A 17,544-nucleotide genomic window follows, 5' to 3' on the forward strand; every position below is an offset into this window, starting at 1 on the left:
GATGGATGGATGGATGGATGGATGGATGGATGGATGGATGGATGGATGGATGGATGGATGGATGGATGGATGGATGGATGGATGGATGGATGGATGGATGGATGGATGGATGGATGGATGGATGGATGGATAGATAGATAGATAGATAGATAGATAGATAGATAGATAGATAGATAGATAGATAGATAGATAGATAGATAGATAGATAGATAGATAGATAGATAGATAGATAGATAGATAGATAGATAGATAGAGGGAGGGAGGGAGAGAGGGAGGGAGGGAGGGAGGGAGGGAGGGAGGGAGGGAGGGAGGGAGGGAGGGGTACAAAGAAGTAGATAGACAGACGGATGGACGGACGGATGGACGGATGGATGGAGGGGTACAAAGAAGTAGATAGAAAGATAGACAGACTGAGACAGACAGACAGACGGACGGATGGACGGACGGATGGATGGAGGGGTACAAAGAAGTAGATAGACAGACAGATAGACGGACAGACAGACGGATGGACGGATGGACGGATTAAGGGTGCAAAGTTTATACCATTAAACAGTTAAGCCACCTTCACACCATCCATTTATCCCACTATTATTCCACTTTAAACAGTCATGGCTTCCCCAAAAGAATCCTGGGAAGTGTAGCTTGTGAAGGGTGTCAAGAAGAGACCCCTATTCCCCTTCCAGAGCTACAATTCTCAGAGTGGTTTAATAGTCCTTGTTCCCAGAGCACTCTGAGAATTACATTTCTCTGAAGGGAATAGGGGTCTCCTAACAACTCTCACCACCCTTTGCAAACTACCCTTCCCATGATTCTTTGGGGGAAGCCATGCCTGTTTAAAGTGGAATAATAGTGGAATAATTGATGTGAATGTGGCCTTAGATTGATTGATTAAAAACTTAGTGAACTATCCAGAAGGGCGAGCAGCAGATTTTTAATTACTTTTAAGTATTTACAAGAGGTTCCTCCAACAAAGCAAATACAGTGTACCCTTGCTCCCTAATGGGCAAGTGCTCCTGTTCAGGGTGTGAGCCAGCCATGCCCTTCTCTAGCATGCCATTCCATCCTCTCCTCTTCCCAGTTTTGTTTTTTCCAACTGAGCGGCAACAATCCATGGTTACTTGGCATGCTCAGTTACTAGTGGCCCATTTGGGGGGGTAGTTTCTCCCCACCTTCTTAGTGATGGGTTTTGTTTGTTTGTTTGTTTTTAAGGGGGTGGGGAGGGGGGCTTCTCTTGCTTTCCCATTTTTACATTCTTCAGTTCAGTCCTGCGTATTTCTTGCAGCAATTTGTGATTTTTTTTAAAAAAAAAACACCTCACCATTTTAGTGTGAATTTCTCCTAATGAACACATTTTTGTACACAGTGCACATTTTGGCATGCAATTTCTCCCACTATAACGCATCTTTTGGTACATTATTGTCTGCACGGATGCATTTTTGTAAGCATTCTTTGGTTAGAGAATGGCATCTCAGCATTTGAATAACTGCAGATGGCGAAGGATGTCTGTGTTTTGGTTGTTCTGGGAAGTGCGCAATTGATCGTTTCGGCTTTCAATGTGAACTGAATCAACCTTATTCCTGGTCTTAGTATAAGGCGGTTTCTAGAGGAACCCTTATGTGTGTGGATTCTCAGGTTTGTTTGTTTTTCAAGTTTAAGACATAGCTGGGGCAGTGGGGACCCACATTTCAATGAAGCAAATGATACCGAACTTGAGAAGTTAATTAAATTACCCTGTTAAACAGAGGCAGGGGTACATGACACAGAAGTGAACAAACCCCTGTCCCTTTCTGCAAGATACTTTCACGGATGTGGCTGTTCCCCCCCCCCAAAAAAAACTGCTTCGGGTCACTCTGGAAGGGATGAAGAAGGTGTGTTCCTCCAGAGTCCCAATGCCCATCACTCCGACCGTTTCTTCACCTCCTTGGGTAAAATCAGAGCTTGGAAAAGTTACTTTTTTGAACTACAACTCCCATCAGTGGCCATGCTGGCTGGGGCTGATGGGAGTTGTAGTTTTAAAAAGTAACTGTTTCAAGCTCTGGGTAAAATGGCAAATCAAGGGTAAGGAAAGGTCCTATTATGGCAACCTACTAGCAATAGGATTCTCACTCATCCCTCACAGCCTTTCCTGAAGCCTTGTAGGGTTCAGAAATTGCCATGAAATCTCCAACACCGTGCCCCAGAGATTCTTGTCCTCCACCAACAAGTCTGTAAGCCCCAAATCACCAAACCTATGAAATCATACTCACACCAGACTTTATTCCCCTATTATTTCACTTTAAACAGTCAAGGCTTCCCCCAAAGAGTCATGGGAAGTGTAGTTTGGGAAGGGTGCTGAGAATTGTTAGGAGAGACCCCCTATTCTCCTCACAGAACTACAATTTGCCATAGTGGTTTAACAGCCATTTCATCTTTTCAGAAAACTCGAGAATCGTAGGTCTGTGAGAGGAAGAAGAGTCTTGTAACAGCTTTCAGCATCCTTCACAAACTACACTTCCCAGGGTTCTTTGAGGGAAGCCATGACTGTTTGAAGTGGAATAATAGTGGGATAAATGTTTGGTGTGAACACACAGCGCAAACATGCTGGCTGGGGCTGATGGCAACTGTAGTCCACCACCAAGGAGAACTCCACTTTGGATTCCCCTGGCCTATGCTATAAATGAACAGAAACCCTCGATCTTAGCTCCCCAAGCTCTTTCCTAATAATTGGCAATGCATTTTCTGGTTCCATTGATTTCTTTTGTGAACAGCAGAGCATATGGGAGGTGCCGTCTGGATTTACTGTCTGGCTCCTACCTAAAGCAGTCTTGATGCCAATTTTTTTTTTTTAAGTAAGTGCAGCGACATGATGAAAAGGAATCCGGAGCTGTGAAGACAAGAAACAAACTCCTTTTAGGCTAATGAGTCTGCGTGTGTTGAGGGTTCATGTCAGCCCCTCCTCTGTCCTTTGTACGTCTCTCCTCCTTGCCTGTCTACTAATGTCTCCTTGCATTTATTAATGCCATTTGCTTTGATGGTTTTTAAAACACTTGGCAACTGATTCCAGATGTACAGTGCTTTGACTGCAAAAAAAAAGTGTCTCTTTGGAAATTTCCTGTTTCGTTTTAATTGGAGCATTTGCCTTTTTTGTAGAGTTCTGTTTTAAAAGCTACAGCAACAACAAAAAAACTTTGTAAGATAATGTGCCCTCTTCCGACTGAACTGTTTATCGTCCACTGAAGATTGGAATATGAGAACCGAAACATAGCCATCCTTCAAAATTCTCATTTCGCAGTGCAGTTTGCCAACCAAGCAATGTTTGCAGAAATGCATATATTAGGGGAAAGTGTATATAAAAATGAATATATGAGGGGAAAGGATCTCCAAAAGTTCATTATATGATGAGAAATGGCTTGCAAAAATGTGTACATTGGACAAAACTGCACACAGTCAAAAAGGTCTACAAAAATCTTTTTATTCAGAGAAATTCGCACAAAAATGCTGGAAAATGTTCATGATGGGTTTTTTAAAAAAAAAAAATCGCAAACTGCTGCAGGAATGTGGAGAACTGAATTTAAAACTGGAAAAATGAGAAACTGAGAAGACCCAAATGGACAGATCTATCCACCCCTAATCTGCGATAACTGGAGAGAGGAGAACATTCTTAAGAGAGAATGCTGTCTTGTCAGGGAGATTGAGGATTTTAAGTTTGTTTTCAGGTTTGTGTAAGTTCATCGTACTCATTTTATTATATTTTGACATATGTTAAAATAGGGACAAGATTTCTGAAAAGGAATACGGTGATCTACTAGAGAAAATCAGAATGTTACCTTTGTTTGTGCTGTTTTACTGGGTCTGAGTTAATTTCTGTTGATACCATCTTGTTTTACTTTATGCACGCACACCCACCCACCCACCCACCCAAGGGCCCCCGCATGCCTGGAGCCGACCCTGCCTCTGGGCCTCTCTATTTGGTCCTTGGATCTCTCCCCAGGCCATACCCTTCACAGGCCCTACTTTGGTCAACATTTGTTTTTGTCTCCTTGAACTCTAATAGTGCCTCTTGATTCCTTGAATGGAGGGTGGGCAGGTGGGTGTAAACAGCCATGGCTTCCCCCAAAGAATCCTGGGAAGTGTAGTTTGTGAATGGTGCTGAGCGTTGTTAGGGGACCCCTACTCCCCCCACAGAGCTACAATTCCCAGAGTTCTCTGGGAAGAGGGATCGACTGTTAAACTGCTGTAGTCCTAACAACTGTCGGCACCCTGTTTAAGGTGGCATGACACTGCTTTAAATATATAATGCAGATGGGGCCTGTGTGTAGAAACAACAAGCCTATTGTACAAAGGTAAAATCTACATTTTTGCTCCACCCATTTTTGACTCTGGCCCCGCCCATCACTGACGTAGGCCCCTCAGAAGATTTCCAAGAAGGGAATATGGTCCTCAGATTGAAAAGGGCTACTCACCCTGGTTTCACATGGACATATAGATACCTTTATTAAACTCTTTTTTGTGTGTGATAGCCGGATGACTAGATGCAATTAAACAAATCTGAATGTGCACTGACTGAGGAAATGTTCTTTGCTTGCAAGTGGAAGGACTAGGCCAGCCATTATGCCCCTTTGTTGTAGCAGCACAGAATGCCAAATACTTAGATGGATCAGGGTGGCTGACTGCAAGATGTGACAGGCGGACAGAATCCATACCACTTCCATAACACTCTCACACACCTCAACCACATGGCTTGAAATTCTGGAAAGCCTGCCAGGTGGACACTTCAGCTAGCCAATTAAACCTCAGCAGTTTATAACATTTAGCGTTCCAAAGAAAGTAGCCTACAGTAGCAAGGAGAAGGAAAACACAAAGTCACTTTCCTTTCAAAATATAGACCTTTCAAAATATTGATATTTTCTTTCAAAATATTGATAATTCCTTTCAAAATATTCATATTTTCTTTCAAAATATTGATAATTCCTTTCAAAATATCCATATTTTCTTTCAAAATATTGCTATTAATATTAATATTTTGGGGGGAGGGAAAATAGGACTGGTAGAAGCAATGGATAGGGGACAAAGAATGAACTTGAATCGATCCTGCCTGTTAAGTCAGCAGAATCCTTTCACCGTGGCAGCAGGAAGCAGATTCCATCCCTACCCTGGATAAGGATGAAAGCATCTGGGTTCTCTTCATTGCTCATTTTTTTCCAATCTTAAATTCAGTTCTCCACATTTGTGCAGAAATTTGCTATTTTTTTTAAAAAAAACTCATGAAAATTCTTCAGTATGTGTGAATCTCTCTTAACACACACATTTTTCTTTGCAGTTTTGACTAGTGTAAGCAGCCGTGGGGGCCTTTTTGGCCAAAAGGTGGCCTAGAAATAAACCATAACATAACTAATGTACACAGATTTGTGTTTTAACTAACAAGCTCATATTTCACTAATATATTCATGTTTATGCACACTTTCCCCTAATCTATGCATTTGTTTTGTAAACATGGTTGGTTGGAGAACTGCATCACAAAATTCAGAGAAGTGTGAATTTCAAAGGATGGCTGGGTTACGGTTCTCATATTATTTCAGAAAGAGCAAATTTGATAGATTTGTCTTCAAATGTGAACTTAGTCTAATTCCCCCTCCACCATCCTTACACCTGGAATGGATTTAGTGCTTTCCAGATGTGAATGAAATGGAGAACATGGGCAATGAAGAAACAGTCCTCCTATTCTTCAGAGGAATGAGCAAGTCTGACCCGGGAATTGTTGTTATGTTGTTTTTCTTTCCAAATACTCAAAGCAAAAGCAAGCATTAAAAACAAGTGTAAAAACATAAATGACAACTCAACCAGAAAAGGTCAAAATGCCTGGGAGAACAGAAATGTTTTTGCCCTCCACTTGAAAACAGATATGGTGCCAGGCGGGCCTCCCTGGGGAAAGCATTCCACTGAGAAGGCCTGTTCATGGGTCACCACCCTCCGCACGTCCCTTGAAGGGCCTCAGATGATGAACGCGGGGTTTGGGTTGGTTCATGTGGGGAGAGGCAGTCCTTGAGGTATTGGGGTCCTGAGCCACATAAGGTGTTATAGGTCAAAACCAGCACTTTGATTTGGGCCTGGAAGCTAACTGATCATATGACCCTCTCTGGCCTATTGTGTTCAAATATGGTGGCCACGTGTCAGACGCCGCAGAGGACAGTCCCCCATTTGAAGTGCTATCAGGGTACAGGCCTCTATTTGAAGGCATCCTGTATCTGTAGAGGCAAAGGAGGTTTGCCTGGGTTTGCTCCGCTGGTTTATCCCAATCTTTGACTGCTTTCCTTCTGGCAGGAAGAAAATGGGAATGTACGAAGTGTCCTTAGATGCCATCAGGCCATTGGTCCCTCTAGGTCAGTATCGCAGCGGCTCTCCAGCTTTTTCAGACAGGAGCTCTTCTGATGTTTAGGAATAAAAAGATATAGGAAGCTGCCTATATTGAATCAGACTATGGATCCATTTAGGTTAGTACTGTCTACACTGACTGGCAGAGACTATCTAGGATTTTCAGACAGGGAGTCGCTCCCAGCCCTACCTGGAGATGCCATTGGGGATTGAACCTAGGGCCTCCCGCATGCGAGGCAGATGCTGCACCCACTGATCTATGGCCCTTTCCCAAAGGAAACCTCCTGTAGAGAACATCTTTCTAACAAGGATGGGGGGAACCAGTGGCCATCTAGATATTGTTGGGCTGCAAGTCCCATCATTGGCCATGCTGGCAGGGACTGGCAAGGTTGGAGCAACAATTTTATTTATTGCTGAATATATTCGTGTACCACTATTTCATTATTGATTGATTGATGCAGGAGATTAAACCTGGAACCTTTTGCGTGCTAAGTGTGTGCTCTGCCAGTGAGCTATGGCTCTTCCCAGCCATCAGCTGTTCCTTCACCCAGGGCAATCCTGGGAATTATAATGCTTCCCTACAGATTCGGTACAGTTCCCAAGATTCTTTGGGGGAGAAGCCAATACGATGAATATAGAATTGTAGTGTAAATACTCCTTTGAAATGCGGTGTTGGAGGAGAGCTGTGCGGATACCATGGACCGCGAAAAAGACAAATAAGTGTGGCGTAATGGTTAGAGTGTTGCCCTACGACCTGGGAGACCAGGGTTCAAATCCCCACACAGCTATGAAGCTCACTGGGTGGCCTTGGGCCAAGTCACTGCCTCTCAGCCTCAGAGGGAGGCAATGGTAAACCACCTCTGAATACCGCTTACCATGAAAACCTTATTCATAGGGTCGCCATAAGTCGGAATCGACTTGAAGGCAGTACATTTACATTTTTCCCCCAGAACAAATTTATTTATTTATTTATTTATTAAATTTATATACCGCCCGACTAGCAATAGCTCTCTGGGCGGTGAACATAAAATAGCATAAAAATACAATGAATAACAAAATAATACTAAAATACAATCATCAATCCAATACAATAAACATTTTAAAAAGTAAATCAGTGTAACTTAAAATGCTTCAGAGAATAGGAAGGTTTTGACCTGGCGCCGGAAGGAGAGCAGAGTCGGCGCCAGGCGTACTTCCTCAGGGAGACTGTTCCATAGTTCGGGGGCCACCACTGAGAAGGCCCTAGATCTTGTCATCACCCTCCGGGCCTCCCTGTGAGTTGGAACCCGGAGGAGGGCCTTCGTAGCAGAACGTAGTGCACGGGCCGGTTCATATCGGAAGAGGCGTTCCGCAAGGTATCGTGGTCCCGCACCGTATAAGGCTTTATAGGTTAATACCAACACTTTGAATCTAGCCCGGAAACATATTGGCAACCAGTGCAAGCTGGCCAGAACAGGTGTTATATGCTCGGACCGCTTGGTCCTTGTCAGCAATCTGGCTGCCGCATTTTGCACTAGTTGTAGCTTCCGAACTGTCTTCAAAGGTAGCCCTACGTAAAGCGCATTACAGTAATCCAAACGTGAGGTTACCAGAGCATGTACCACTGATGTAAGGTCCTCTTTACTCAAATAGGGACGTAGCTGGGCTACCAACCGAAGTTGGTAAAACGCATTCCTAACCACCGAGGCTACTTGAGCCTCAAGTGAGAGGGAAGAGTCTAAAAAGACTCCCAGACTACGAACCCGGTCCTTTAGGGGGAGTGTAACCCCATCCAGGACAGGGTATATATCCACCATCCGATCAGAGAACCCGTCCACCAACAGCATCTCAGTCTTGTCTGGATTGAGCTTCAGTTTGTTAACTCTCATCCAGTCCATTGTCGAGGCCAGGCAACGGTTCAGAAAATCGACAGCCTCACCTGAAGAAGATGAAAAGGAGAAGTAGAGCTGCGTGTCATCAGCATACTGATGACAACGCACTCCAAAACTCCTGATGACCTCTCCCAACGGCTTCATGTAGATATTAAAAAGCAGGGGGGACAAAACTGACCCCTGCGGGACCCCATATTGGAGAGCCCGTGGTGTCGAGCAATGTTCCCCAAGCACTACCTTCTGGAGACGACCCGCCAAGTAGGAGCGGAACCACTGCCAAGCAGTACCTCCAACTCCCAACTCCGCGAGCCTCCCCAGAAGGATACCATGGTCGATGGTATCAAAAGCCACTGAGAGATCAAGGAGAATCAACAGAGTTACACTCCCTCTGTCTCTTTCCCGACATAGGTCATCGTACAGGGCGACCAAGGCTGTCTCAGTGCCAAAACCGGGCCTAAAACCCGATTGAAATGGATCTAGATAATCAGTTTCATCCAATAGCGCCTGGAGCTGGCCAGCAACCACCCATTCCAAGACCTTGCCCAGGAATGGAACATTCGCCACTGGCCTGTAGCTGTTAAAATTGTCTGGGTCCAAGGAAGGCTTTTTCAGGAGTGATCTCACCACTGCCTCTTTCAGACAGCCCGGGACCACTCCCTCTCGTAAAGAGGCATTTATCACTTCCTTGGCCCAGCTACCTGTTCCATTCCTGCTAGTTTTTATCAGCCAGGAGGGGCAAGGATCCAGAGAACTATCATTAGAAGCTAATGAATTAAATGATTTTAGTGCGAATTTCTTCTAATAGATTTTTGTATGCAGTTTTGACTAATGAGCACGTTTTTGCAAGCCGTTGTTCCTAATATAATGCATTATAATGTCATTTTCACTAACATATTCATTTTTATGCACCCTTTCCCTGAATATATGCATTTTTGTAACCTCTGGTTGGTTGAAGAATTGCATCACAAAATTCAGAGAGGTGCGAATTCAAAATGTGTCTCAGCTCTCACATTGTTTCAGAAAGTGCACATTTGATAGATTCAGCTTTAAATGTGAACTGAATTTAATTTCTCCCCCATTCCTGGTCTACAAGTATCCTTTGTCCGAAAGGGAGGTTTCTGTCCCCCCCCCTTTCCAAATGAATTGTTCTCAGCAAGTGGAGAGCCCACCAGCTTAGAAAGATCAGAATTAGGCCTATAAGAAATTTGCACTTTCACAAATAATTGGGTGTTAGAACAATAGTCAAGAAATTAGAAGAAGGCTAGGACTGGGGAGGGCAGCTATGAGAGAACTAGAAAAGGTCCTCAGATGCAAAGATGTATCACTGAACACCAAAGACAGGATCATTCAGACCATGGTATTCCCGATCTCTATGTATGGATGTGAAGGTTGGACAGTGAAAAAAGAGAAAGATCAACTCATTTGAAATGTGGTGTTGGAGGAGAGCTTTGCGGATACCATGGACTGCGAAAAAGACAAATAATTGGGTGTTAGATCAAATTAAACCAGAACTATCACTAGAAGCTCAAATGATGAAACTGAGGTTATCATACTTTGGACCTTAGTGAGAAGACATGATTCACTAGAAAAGACAATAATGCTGGGGAAAACAGAAGGGAGTAGAAAAAGAGGAAGGCCAAACAAGAGATGCTATTGGAGGTCGCTGATTCATAGGGTCGCCATAAGTGAAAATCGACTTGAAGGCACATAACAACAGCAACAAGTGTAGATACAGCCTATAGGTCTAGTGTGTGGGGAACCTTTGGCCCTCTTGATACTGCTGAACAACAACTCTCATCAATCCCAGCAAGCGTGGCTATTGGTCAGGGATGATCAGAATTGTAGTTCGGTAACATCTAGAGAGCCAAACAGGACCTGTAGGATCCACTCATTGAATCTAGTGTTCTCTGGAACTGCATGCAAGCATAGGGTGTATTTATTTCTACCTTACACCAATGATGAAATGTGAATTGATGGTTGAGAAATACCATAAATAATCAAGTCAGTAAAAAGACTTTTGGAACAATATTTATGTTGGCCAAGATTTTCTATTTTGGAATGGCAGAAATCTGCAATTTATGAGCAATGGCTATTTCCCATCTGTTCATATTTTTTTTAATGTATTTTAATGTTTGTTTTTTTTAAAAAAATCTAACTGCAGGTGGCCATCTTAAATTGCATTCATCAGCTGTAAAGAGTATAATTTTGCACTGCACCTTGCAAACTTTTACTGAGTGTGAACAGCCTGTTCTCGGGGCTGGTTCATCAACAAGGGTGGTATTTTCTGATTCTCAATTAAATCCCACCTGGGATAGGGTGAAGCAAGGGCAGAATCTGAAAAGGGGTGGGGGAATTAGCAGCAGACCGTTGTTGGCTTTGGAGGGTAAGGTGAGAAGCCAATGTAACCCCTTGGTGGTCAATAGGAATGTTAGAGAATTCTGACAGAAATGGGAGTGGAAATTGCTGATGTTCTCTTATTTGAACATTGCTTAGACCTCGGTGTTAGGAGTGCCTTTTACCAGCTTCACCTGTTATGCCAGCTGCTATGCCCATATCTGGATCGGGATAACTTGGTAATTGTCGTCTATGAATCGGTAATGAATCGGTAATGTCACGACTGGATCGGTATTGGGACCTGTACTTTTCAACTTGTTCATTAATGACCTGGAATTAGGAGTGAGCAGTGAAGTGGCCAAGTTTGCTGATGACACTAAATTGTTCAGGGTTGTTAAAACAAAAAGGGATTGCGAAGAGCTCCAAAAAGATCTCTCCAAACTGAGTGAATGGGCAGAAAAATGGCAAATGCAATTCAATATATAACAAGTGTAAAATTATGCATATTGGAGCAAAAAATCTTAATTTCACATATACGCTCATGGGGTCTGAACTGGCGGTGACCGACCAGGAGAGAGACCTCGGGGTTGTAGTGGACAGCACGATGAAAATGTCGACCCAGTGTGCGGCAGCTGTGAAAAAGGCAAATTCCATGCTAGCGATAATTAGGAAAGGTATTGAAAATAAAACAGCCGATATCATAATGCCGTTGTATAAATCTATGGTGCGGCCGCATTTGGAATACTGTGTACGGTTCTGGTCGCCTCATCTCAGAAAGGATATTATAGAGTTGGAAAAGGTTCAGAAGAGGGCAACCAGAATGATCAAGGGGATGGAGCGACTCCCTTACGAGGAAAGGTTGCAGCATTTGGGGCTTTTTAGTTTAGAGAAAAGGCGGGTCAGAGGAGACATGATAGAAGTGTATAAAATTATGCATGGCCTTGAGAAAGTGGATAGAGAAATGTTCTTCTCCCTCTCTCATAATACTAGAACTCGTGGACATTCAAAGAAGCTGAATGTTGGAAGATTCAGGACAGACAAAAGGAAGTACTTCTTTACTCAGCGCATAGTTAAACTATGGAATTTGCTCCCACAAGATGCAGTAATGGCCACCAGCTTGGACGGCTTTAAAAGAAGATTAGACAAATTCATGGAGGACAGGGCTATCAATGGCTACTAGCCATGATGGCTGTGCTCTGCCACCCTAGTCAGAGGCAGCATGCTTCTGAAAACCAGTTGCCGGAAGCCTCAGGAGGGGAGAGTGTTCTTGCACTCGGGTCCTGCTTGCGGGCTTCCCCCAGGCACCTGGTTGGCCACTGTGAGAACAGGATGCTGGACTAGATGGGCCAGCAGGCTCTTCTTATGTTCTTATGTTCTTATGGATTAGTGCAATGGCCTATATGTGGGACTACCCTTCAGACTGGTCTGGAAGCTTCTGAGTGCTGGACAGTCTGATTAGGGTTGCCAGGTTCGTGGCCTGAGCCTGTATCTTTCGGAGAAGAGAAAGTCAGCCAAGTGCAGGTGTTCTTGCAACCCTGTAATGGGAAAAACCACAAGGTGGAATTCTCCCTTCCCCCTGCACAACTTTTAAAGGTACAGAAGACCACTTGGTTTTTCCCATTACAGTGTTGCAAGAACACCTGCACTTGGCTGGCTTTCTCTTCTCCGAAAGATACAGGATCAGTCTCAGGCCTGAACCTGGCAACCCTAAGCCTGACTCTGGGCTTCCCATTTCTATATACACTACAGACAGAAGGATCTGTCAAGTTCACTTCTCTTATTTTTCCAGTCCTAAATTCCAATCTCCACATTTCTGCAGCAATATGCGATTTAAAAAAAAAAAAAATCCTCATGAAAATTCATCAGCATTTTAGTGCGAATTTTTCCTAGAAAACACATTTTCGTGGGCCGTTGTAACTAAGGCACACATATTTGCAAGCAGTTTCTCCTAATATATTGTGCATTTGAATGCTATTTTCACCAATATGTTAGTTTTTTTTAATGCTTACTTTCCCCAAATGTATGCATTTTTGTAAACATTGTTGGGTTGAGCAACTGCATCGCAAAATTTAGATAAGTGCGAATTCCCAAGGATGGCTATGTTTCAGTTCTCGTGCTGGTTCAGAAAGTGTGAATTCAATAGATTCATCTCGAAATGGGAACTGAATCAAATTTCTCCCACATCCTACCCCCAACACACACACACACACACACATACAAACACACAAGTAAGAGGTATTATCAGAGTTAAAGGACATCCCAGCTAGGCAAGGAGGGCATGAAGCAAGACCAGTGATAGGGTGTGGCCTGGAGGGAAGGAGGGCATGACTATGGAGGTATGTGTCACCTGGGAAGAGTCCCCAGGGGCCCCATTTAGCCCCATGGCATCAGGTTCCCCACCTCTCCCCTAACTGGAGTGGGGATCCTCCACGGAATCACAAGCCTCCTGCTCTGAAGACATCTCTCCATAGTCTGACTGGATTGTGACATGGACTAAAAAATGACTCTCAGATTCAGGAGCAGAGTATTTCTTATGCCCACCAGGAACATAATTCCAAAAATGAGACACACGAATGAGACATCTCCCTTTTGCATGTTTAAGCAGTGTTCAGATCTGGCTGGGGAGAGTTCTCCAGCAGGCGCCAGGAGCTCATCTCTAAAGCAAGCAGCATTTTACTAGCTTTCTCCAAGAACCTTTATGGTCAGGGTGGCCATTTTGAGCAGGGAATCAGAGATACCTTTGTGAAAATACATATTCCCCCAAGGAAGAGGGTTCGCAGGTGGGTCTTCAAATTTAAAATAGGCTCCAGTACTCAGCTTTGGATCAAATTAAGCCTGGCTGCAGGTTTATAAATAGAATTCATGCCTGTTTCACAAGGATTCCACCCATCCCGACTTTTTAAATAAAGGGAAGAGGTTGAGCAACATCACACTGTGCATCTGGTGATCATTAGAGGGTGTCCACAAGTCATGAAAGAAACAGTTCCTCAAGAACTTTCCATTTATATATCGCTGTCAAGAACAACAACAGAACATGAGATTACGCGGGAGCAAGGGAATTGATACACAACGGTATCGTCCGTTTTTATTTATATATATATATTTAAAACCCAGGATCATTTAGTGCAGCCTTCGCCAACCTCGTGCCCTCCAGATGTTTTGCAGTACAGCTCCATGTCTGATGAGAGTGGTGGGCCAAAGCACCTGGACCTCACCAGATTGGTGAAGGCTGATTAAGCATCATGGTTTTAATCTCCTTTGGTTTCTTTTTCAGATTCCTGCCCTGTAGCACATAGAACTGGATCTTCCAAAGAGGCAACAGCAAAGCACATGCTCCTGATGAACCAACTTCTGTTTAGTCCGTCTCTTCCCCGTGTGTAATAACGTAAACAAGGTTCTTGTAGTCGAGGTAACCAGAGGGATCTGGAGGGAAAGCACTAAACGTCTGCTTGACCTGAGAAACAGAAGGAAGAAATGAGCACTGGAAAGCACAGGACGTAGGGAGGGCTGGGGAAGCTTTGGCCCTCCAGATGTTGCTGGACTCCCATTCCCATCAGCCGCAGCCAGCACCACCAATGTTCAGAGATGATGGGAGCGGTAGTCCAGCAATATCTGGAGGGCCAAAGATTCCTAAGCCTTAATGTAGGGGAAGAATTTGCTGGCTGATGACAGTAGTGGTCCAAAAACATCTGGGAAGCACCACGTTGGGTAGTCCTGCTCTAACCAGGTACATTAACACCACTGAAGAAAGCCTGCTGTGACTGTGAAGGATTCCTCTTTCTCGGGGTGCTGACTGCAATTCAAAGTCCACCAATGGATTACACTCCATTCAAAGCTGATGACGATCTGGGGCCTTCCATATGTTGTTGTTCCTCCCTATTGCCAATGATAACTGGGGCTATCAGGTGTTGGAGTCCAGCAACGTCCGGAGAGCTGGAAGTTCCTTGTGATACCGGCACTTCCCATGTAACTCAACAGCTGAGCTGACATATAGCCAAGAGGAAGCCGCAAGTGTTGGTAGACAAGGTCACTGGGAGCATCCTTCAAGGGATAAAAGGCCAACATCTGAGAAGAGTTGGGGAGAATCCCAGAAAGGAGGAGGAGTGGAACCAGAGCAACAAATGCTGACCTAGAAACCAGGATGGTTCAGAGTCCCAGGAGAGAGATTAATCCGGAAAGGAGGAGAAGGAGGTGTTAGGGAAAGGGGTGAGCTACCAAAGGAATTTGGGCTGCCTCAGCAAGGGGAATGAAGAGGAGAAAGAGTGATGGGACAGAAGTGCCTAAGGTTGTCCCCGCTTAGAGGCGAGCCAGAAAGAGGAAGAAGGCTGAACACGCAGACTGGAGAGAACACTGTGTATATAGAACAAAAATAAATACAGAGGAGTTGGGTGACGATGGAACTCTTTGAGTACCTTATCCACCAGGGGGCTCTCTGAGCACAAGAGACCACCTTGGGGTTCTGAGAACTTCTGGGGCCAGAAGTGGGAGCTGTAAGAAGTAAGAGCTGACATGCTCCATCCTTGCATTCCACAGATTCATGGAAGATATATTATCAATAGCTATCAGCCAGGGCCGCTAGCTTGGGCTGCTTGGGAGTTGGAGTCCCTCAAGATCTGGATGGCCAGATGTTCCCCATTCAGTGCAAGAGCAGCCCCTGGACCACTAGTTTCACCCAGAAAAGCTTTTTTTCATAGTTGCCCTGAGTTACCAGACTCCCATTTCAACCATCAAATTCCAAACAAACAAAACAAAATAAAAAGTGGAAATCATTCTTATCAAAACAGAAAACCTTCACAGAGAAAAGGGGGGGGGAGTGCATCGTTGTAAGAACTCTTACCTCTTCTTCACTGAACCGGTCTGCCTGTGTCATGAGCATCTCTTTCATGCTGTTTAAAAGAAAAGGGGAGGAAACGGTTTAAAGCTCATGGATGAGGCTACATTAGCGATTTGCAGAGTGCTGAAAGTTAACGGGGTACATAGTTGTGTGAATGCAGTGCTGATTCCGTTATCGCTGAAAGTGTCGGCGTGTCCATGTCCACAACCTTCTATTGCATCGCCATACTTATTGTTAGAGAGTGACAACATGTGACCACAGCTAGAACAAGACCTGCTGTCATGGCCCCGTCAGAGGACTCATCAGACGAGGATGACTCGGGAGTAACAGCAGCGGACCCAGACGCAGCGGACCCAGAAGCAGCAGACCCAGAGGGAGAAACGGAGGAAACTCCTGAGAACTCAGCTCCTTCTCCCCCTCAGCTGCAGAGCACCCCAGACACAGCTGAAGCCCTTCAGCCAGACACAGACAGTGAACGGGATACTCCCCCCTCACCTGCAGAACGTAGACAGCAGAAGGTCAGGCAGAAGATGGGCAGGCCTGTCCACTTAAGGCCAAAATGCTGATGGCTCACACCTGCTGACAAACCTGCTCCTTAAAAGTCAAACCTTGGGTTCAGCTTGTTGCTGACTACAACGTCAGGCGTGGCTTCGTGTGTTTCTAGTTTCTCTGAATCTTATCTTGGACTGACCCCTTGGCAATTGAACCCGGACCTCTACTGACCTCGCTTCTGGACTTCTGGCTTGGCACGTAAGCTTAGGACGGGCCTTGCCCTTATCATGCGTCATCCTCGTTAGCCTGGCAGATTTACGACCAGACTGCCAGCTAAGGACTTTCCCGCCCTGATAACTCCCCAGGAATTTCCAGCCCCCACCGGCACTGTTGTCTCAGTGCAGAGCTGACACCTGCCTTCTGAGGGCACAATTGGCAGCACTTGGAATGAACTAATTCAGATGAACTAACTCTCTGAATTAACTAAATAATCTCTGAATTACACCTGAAGCATGAACTGAGTTCCTGTTACGGTGGGCCTTTGGGTGCTTTTGATTTCCTTGCACTTAACTCTGTGTCCGATTGGGTCTGCTGCACGGAGCAGTTTTACCTGCATGAAAAGGGATGCTGGTATTTAAGCTCGAAGATAATAATGGTTGGGAAAAGTAAACAGATTGTTCATATTATGCGGTGTGTGCATACTGATGTTTTTGGAGCCTTCTTGAGTATATTCTGTACTTTAGTACAGCAGTTTGTAAAATTCTGGAGGCTGGAAAAGAAACATGCTGAGAACATGGATGAACTGTGACTTGAACTGGAAAGGAATTAGTTCCTTTTTGGAGGGGGCAAACTTGAGCTTGAACGAATCCCTTTTTAAAATGCACTGGCAATTCATCAGCTCCAGTTGTACATGGAGGAAGAGCCAGTGGCCCCCATCCTCCTCCCTGCTGAGTTCTACAAAGACAACACTAAAACTGAGGTGTTGGCTGAAGGCCAACAGAAATTAGTAGGGCAGTGCCCCACTTGCCCCAATATACTGGCCTCCACTGGTTTAGTTGCCCGGGGATGTGGGGTGGTGGTGGTCATAGACCCATTACAGTTTTGGGAGTAGGGTCCCAGCTAGGTCCCCACATATAAGCCAAACAACATGAAATGGGAGCACGTTAGCCACTGAGAAGGGTCCTTTTCTTTTCATGCTGACTGGAGCCAATCAGAATGAAAGGTGAGCCAGCCACTGAGAAGACTCTTCTCAGCAGCTAACACACAGCCTCCCCTTTCATGCTGATTGGCTCCTAGGCAGAGCTTGGAAAAGTTACTTTTTTAAACTACAACTCCCATCAGCCCCAGCCAGCATGGCCACTGGATTGGGCTGATGGGAGTTGCAGTTCAAAAAAGTAACTTTTCCAACCTCTGCTCCTAGGGATGTCAGTTGTAGTGGAGTTTGGATTTGCAAGATGACACGGAGAGCAAAGGAGTCGAGAGAAAGTGGAAATGGGTGTGGCTTTGATTATCATGAAGGGACCCTGCACTTCTGAATTTGCCACTACACTTCTGCTGCGTGCATATCATACATTTAAAGCACTTTTAAAGCACAGGGCTTCCCCCAAAGAATCCTGGGAACTGTCATTTGGTAAGGTGATGGGAACTGCAGCTCTGTGAGGG

The 17,544-nt window shown here is 44.8% G+C and overlaps 1 protein-coding gene across 3 annotated transcripts in view; it reads right to left on the reverse strand.

The window, feature by feature from the left end:
- Nucleotides 1-13,614: 13,614 nt before the first annotated feature.
- The window catches only part of MYL10 (myosin light chain 10), a 36,582-nt gene continuing 32,652 nt past the window's right edge, over nt 13,615-17,544 (reverse strand). For all 3 annotated transcript variants that reach the window (XM_061604732.1, XM_061604733.1, XM_061604731.1), the window contains exons 6-7: nt 15,394-15,442; nt 13,615-14,010 (exon numbers count right to left, since the gene is read on the reverse strand). In XM_061604732.1, the coding sequence (XP_061460716.1) occupies nt 13,912-14,010; nt 15,394-15,442 (148 nt within the window). In that variant the 3' untranslated portion in view covers nt 13,615-13,911. The remainder of the gene's footprint in view (nt 14,011-15,393; nt 15,443-17,544) is intronic.

The sequence above is a fragment of the Rhineura floridana genome, chromosome 21, assembly GCF_030035675.1.
Source record: "Rhineura floridana isolate rRhiFlo1 chromosome 21, rRhiFlo1.hap2, whole genome shotgun sequence".
Lineage (NCBI taxonomy): Eukaryota > Metazoa > Chordata > Lepidosauria > Squamata > Rhineuridae > Rhineura > Rhineura floridana.